This window comes from Urocampus carinirostris, chromosome 6 (genome assembly GCF_059441175.1).
Source record: "Urocampus carinirostris isolate Australia breed hairy pipefish chromosome 6, RoL_Ucar_1.0, whole genome shotgun sequence".
NCBI lineage: Eukaryota > Metazoa > Chordata > Actinopteri > Syngnathiformes > Syngnathidae > Urocampus > Urocampus carinirostris.
The window spans coordinates 18,241,027-18,247,026 of record NC_142354.1 but is presented as its reverse complement, the minus strand read 5'-3'; the positions used below and the strand labels follow the sequence as shown (position 1 = coordinate 18,247,026).

Sequence of the window (6,000 nt, the reverse complement as noted above, 5' to 3'; positions counted from 1 at the left end):
GCTGTGGCTTTGTTCATGGTGAATACAAATGTTCTTGTAGAAGTTTTTGTTGGGTAATTCTAAGTCAGGGGTCTCCAACATAGTGCCCCCTGAGAACAGTAGAAATGCCCGCGGACCTGTTCTGCAAATAGCTCACCATTAGTGGGTAATTGTGATATTCTAGACAAATGTATTTTGGGTGGTTGACAGAGTATGTTTAACTCTACTTCCTGGTAATTGTAACTGCTAATTAGTGTCAAAATATAGCTCTCAGCTTGAGAAAAAGTTTGGAGACCTCTGTTGTAAGTTAAAGCTTGAAAGCTGCTTTCCTTCTGAATTTTCGTATAGCTTTAACTCAGTTAAATCCTTATATCTAGACTAGACTTGTTACGAAATTCAAACTTTTTCATCCCTGTAGCTGTAGTTTAGACACTCTAGCTGTTTTAAATAGTAGAAAATGTTGAACTGTAGGGGCAGCACGGCGGCGCAGTGATTAGCGCGTGTGCGGCACAGTTCCAAGGTCTTGGGAACCTCCTGTGTGGGTTCAAATCCAGCTACCGGACTTCCTGTGCGGAGTTTGTATGTTCTCCCAGTGCTTGCGTGGGTTTCCTCCTGGCACTCCGGTTTCCTCCCACATTCTAAAGACATGCATTTCAGGTGGATTGGCCGGTCCAAATTGTCCCTTGGTGTGAATGAGCGAGCGAGTTGTGTGTCCCTGTGTGCCCTGCGATTGGCTGGCAACCAGTTCAGGGTGTCCCCTGCCTACTGCCCGATGATTGCTGGGATGGGCTCCAGCACCCCCGCGACCCTACTGAGGATAAGCGCTGCAGCTAATGAGATGAGATGAGATGTTGAACTGTATTTAGGTCATTCATTCTTTAGTTACAGCTTTAACGTAGCCTTAACTCAGTTTAACTCGGAATTACAGCTGTATTTGCCCAAGACACACCACAGGAGATCCTTCAAGGACCCAGGCGGTTCAGGGATCCGTGAACAATATACTTTTAACTGTTTTTTACTAGGTAAATAGAACGTTATTTCACGTTTAATTTTTCTGACTTTACTAGATTTTTTTAAGTGTTTTAAAATTATTGAAAACATTTAAAAAACAAAGTAGGCGACTTCTCCGTCTTGGACAGTATCAAAGTTTTACCGTAACCGCCTACATTATAAGAAAAAGCAGAAAGTGTGAAGATTCTGGAGAGTTGATGAGAAACCACTTCCCCCTTTTGCAAAAGACGAGGACTTACTCTGGTTGTGTTCTATTCTCCTTCTGTATTTGTCGATAACTTCATTGGGATAACAAGATAACTTTAACCCTTGTGTGGATTGGTATACAAAGTGATTTTCTCTAGGTTTTTCCAAACTATTCCCTGAGTACATTTTTTTTAATGATGACTTTGGCATTTTTTATCCTTTTTCTCAGTCAAGAACTCTGCTTTTTTCCTGGTAAGGACATTTCATTATTGTTGATTTTATTTACATGGTTGGCACCTTTTTCATTCGGTTTGCATGTGAAAGAGTGACTGTAATAATCTATTATGTTTTTCTGTGATCTGTTCTTTGTTGACGGCACCTGGGTGAGGGTTGTCAGGCCGCATCCTCCGAAACAGGAACCCCACACAGGGCGCGTTAGGGGGCGGCAACTACAGTGTCGTGACAAACGATGTGCCCCCTTCCTGATTTATGTGTTTTTTTTATATTTGTTACTTACAAAGGTTTCAGATAATCAAATCAATTTGAACCAATTTCACGCAGAGACAACCTGGGAAAATGCAAAATGCACTTTTGAATTGTTGATTCCGTGTTTTAAGGCAATATGAGAAAAAGTAATTGCTCCCTGGACCTGATAATGAGTCGAGCCACCTTTTGGCAGTGATAACAGAAATCAAACATTTACAATAAGTTGTAATAGGTCTTTCACATGCTGTGGAGGAACCTTGGCCCTTGCAAAATGGTTTCAAATTTGCCACATTAAAGGGTTTCCTAGCATAAATTTAAAATGATATCACACCACAACATATCATTTGGATTTAAATCTGGACTTTGACTTGCCCATCCCAAAACCTTCATTTTGTCTTCAGAGATTAACTTGCTGGTGTGTTGCGGATTATTATCCTGCTGCACTCAAGAGCGCTTGAGTTTGAGGGCACAAACTGATGGCCAGATGTTCTCCATCAGGATCTTCTGGTATACACCAGAATTCATTATTCCATCAACCACAGAAAGTTGTCCTCGTCCTGAGGCAGCAAAACAGCCCCAGACCAACACACTGCCACTACTATGCTGTTGTCAAATGCTGTGCCACTTTTATGCCAGGTTTAACGGGCTGCCCCCCTTCCAAAAAGTTAGTCAAGTCAAGTCATGTTTATTTGTATAGCACTTAATCACAAAGAGTCTGAAAGGGCTGCACAGATCAAATACTATTGCAAACTACAGACTATTATGACACCATCCTCTTATATTGTCAACACAAAATATAGGTTATTCATAGGCTATAGATTAGAAGTGTGTTTTAAGCTTAGATTTAAACATTTCCACTGAGGTTGCAGATTGAATCTCAGGGGAAAGAGCATTTCACAGCACCGCGGCCCGGATGGAGAACACTTTCGAACATGCACATCTCTTCTTGGCTATTGGGATCACTAGTAGACCAGCGTTTTCAGAGCCAAGGCTGCGGACGGGAACATAGGGGGAAGTTCAGTTTCACTCCTCAAAATATTACTCCAAAAGTCTTGAGGATAATCAAGATGTTTTTTGACAAATGTGAGTAATAAATATGCAAAAACACATAATTCAGGAAAAGGGCAATTACTTTTTTACGGCACTCTATTTAGTCAGACCCGACCCATCGTACCCAGTCCTGACCAGCTCTGGAATTTTGTTGCGGTGAATGGTAAATACAGTGACAGGTGAAATATGGAAACAAAGTTATCGTTTGAATATGACTGGAAATTGTTGAAAGTATCGCTGCTGCCACTCTAAAACAGCCAATTAGCCGACACTACTTGTTAGATAGATTTCAAGCATTTATGTATATATTTTTTCATGTAGTACTACTCCTAGTTTCCTGTCTCGGCAGCGAGGGGCAAGACCATCAGCCATCCCGTTTCAGTGCTGCAGCCTCCGTGAAAAATGTCTTGTTTTTTCTCCTCTCTATCACTTTGTCATGCGCACAAGGGATGGGATAACTTAAGTCTGTTGTGATTGTACAGGCTTGTGTATTTTTCGTCAGTATAGAACATTATGTTTTTTTTGAGAATGTTTTTGTCACACTCCTGTGAACGAAAATGTAATTAAGATTGACTGCTGTCCTAGTTTCTTAAGATTGACGGCTGCTGACACAGTCTGCAGATGAATGTCTTAATCACGGCACGATGCGTTAATTTTCTGTACTAGACATTTCCCTGCTGGTTCAGCCAAGCGCATTCCCTTGGCCGTGGTTTCACTAGACATTGGTCGGGGACAGTGGGAATCTCATTCATCCATATATGCGCTTCACTAATTAGATGACAAGGGATTTTGCTTGTAAAGGGAATCAGAGTTACTCACGTGTCATTGAATTTCTTCACTTTGACATTTCGACCGCTGGGCAGAATTCCTATCCCATCAACACTTGCCCGCATCCCTCTATGCATTGTTTTAATAAAACAGTCAGATTTCCTTGGACGGAACCAGTTCAAAGCCTGCTGCCAGCCCCATAGTATTGTAAGCCACAGTGTGTAAAAAGTAGCAGCTTCAAACCACTCGAAGATCTCCTCCATTTCTGGATACTGTCCAAGACGTTTTCTTTTTTTGTTTTCTCCAGGCATAGTTCTTTCCAAAAGCAATTTTATAAATAAATCAAAAATCAAAATCAAGCACTGTAAATTCTGTTCTTATGTTTGCCCCATTGATTTAGTTGGTTTGTTGTTTCTGTATAAGCCATGCCTACCCATCCCATGCGCTGCCTACCATTCGCTACTAGTCACAAACAACCAAATATCCGCATATAAGCTGATTACTTTATTGCATACTTGTAAATTTTACTTTGATATGAATACATACGGTAGGATGAATATCTACATGAGGAGAAATTCAGCGTTGTGGTACTCTGTGTCATGACCAGAACGGAAACAGGACCCACTTGCTTGACGTTTACCACAAGTTTTGTTGAAAGAGAGAGGAAGGGCTGCGCCCACGATCCGGTGTTCGCTGGACACGGGAAGCAAGTCGCTCTCCTACTCGGATTGTGATCCAAACACGGAAATAGATCTTACGTAGCGAGCGATGGCAGTGTCAGGGGCGGAAAACTGGTTGTTAGCCGGGCCTAGGAGAGCAAAACGTAAGTCGGGACAGTAGAGCAGACGTGGTCAGGATCAGAACGGGTTGTAGCAGGAGACAGACAGAAGCAAAAACGGGAGAGGCGGGAGTCAGGGTCAAAAAAGGCTTGCCTTGTGTAAACAAAGGTTTGCAGACTGACAAAAGGAGAGTGACAGGACTGGGTTTAAATAGCAGGGAAGCCAATATGTCAACGAGCCGCAGTTGGCGCCACACGGGCGGGGCCAATTGGGCGCCATGGCAACCGGGACACTCGCTTGAGATGATGCCACCGTAACTGTATTTGGTTGCACTTCATAGGTACATATAAACATGCCCTTGCATAGTCATCTACATATCTAGGGTTGTGTGTGACATTATGAGTGATGCAAAATTACTTGCCAGTCAGGAAATTCTTAACAGGTTACAGTACTCCGAGCATGTCAAGAATCCAGGCCATAAAAATAAGTAATACATTCAATACCAAACATTTAAACAAAACAAAGGCTAAAAATGTGGAGGTGACATTTTCCTACTGATCTGGCTCGCCTGAGAACAGAAAGTCTGGATCCGGCCCCAGAGGCCAACTGAGTTTGACATCCCGGCAGTACTCCTTACCGAAAAAAAAGGAACCTGTTCCTTCATAATGTGTTCGTCCTAACTCCACCTTATTCAACATCTCAGTACTTTTTAATTCCATTTTTGGATGGGCGTCGCACCCCACTTATCGACTTTAGTCACAAAATCTTTCGAGCTGCAGTTCACGTCGGAACCACCCACACTGAACGTCAAAGGCGTCCTCAGAATTAACAAATCCGACAACCTGGTGCTCACATGCAGGTAACGCATATTCACTTTTCCAAGTCCTCTCTTTAGAGTCACCTAACAAAACAAATTGATTCTCCCACAGTGGACAACAAACCTTGAGTTGGACCGTCCCCCCCACCAGCACTCGTTTTTCCTTCCGTAATTGTAGCAAGGCAGGAGTAATTTGTTCAGAGTTGCGGGTCCCCGATGCCTCAGCCGTGGAAACGGGAGAGTACTGGTGCTACTACAGTGACGTCCAAGCTGAAGATAACAGAACATCGACAATGGTTTACGTTTTTGTTCAAGGTATGATCATCGGTTTAACACTGGCCTCGGGTACTTGGTTGTAACATTTGAGAACATGTATATGGTTGCAGATGACAAGCTGCCGTTTGTTCCCTCTGAGACAGAAGTTCATGTGGTGTCCATTCAGTCAGACGAACCTGTCGTCATACCATGTCGTGGATCAATGGAGAACCTCAACGTCACACTTTTTTCTGTGTGGATCATTTTTCATTTGACTTTTAAAACTGACTCTTACCTTTATTATTTTCTTCAATAACTTCAGATGGCAATTCGCACAAATACAGTATTTTCAAGACTAAAAGCAGTGTCTGAAATAACGTCTGCTCGGACGCCCGGGGCGTGCATCTTTTACGTCGGGCGTACGACTTACACAACATCTCTGCCCGGGTGGCCGACAACTTTTTCAAGAAAAAAAAAAAAATTTTGTTTTTATTTTTTCATTTTTTTCAAATCAAACATTTGCTTATTCCGATTTTGAAATCTTCGTTCAGTTTGGAAATTTCGGAATTTCGGTTCGTTAGGCAATTTCCATACCTGGCAGCCAATCAGAAGCCTGCATCGAATAACTTCGTGCTTCCGGACTTTCCCGAGCCTTATAAGGTCGTGCAT

At 42.5% G+C, this 6,000-nt stretch overlaps 1 protein-coding gene across 1 annotated transcript in view; it reads left to right on the top strand.

Moving 5' to 3' along the window:
* The first annotated feature begins 1,230 nt into the window (after positions 1–1,230).
* LOC148363981 (vascular endothelial growth factor receptor 2-like) overlaps positions 1,231–6,000 on the top strand; it is a 32,629-nt gene continuing 27,859 nt past the window's right edge. The window contains exons 1-4 of the mRNA XM_088338117.1: positions 1,231–1,428; positions 5,016–5,118; positions 5,189–5,391; positions 5,463–5,584. Coding sequence (XP_088194243.1) covers positions 1,371–1,428; positions 5,016–5,118; positions 5,189–5,391; positions 5,463–5,584 — 486 coding nt within the window. The 5' untranslated portion in view covers positions 1,231–1,370. The remainder of the gene's footprint in view (positions 1,429–5,015; positions 5,119–5,188; positions 5,392–5,462; positions 5,585–6,000) is intronic.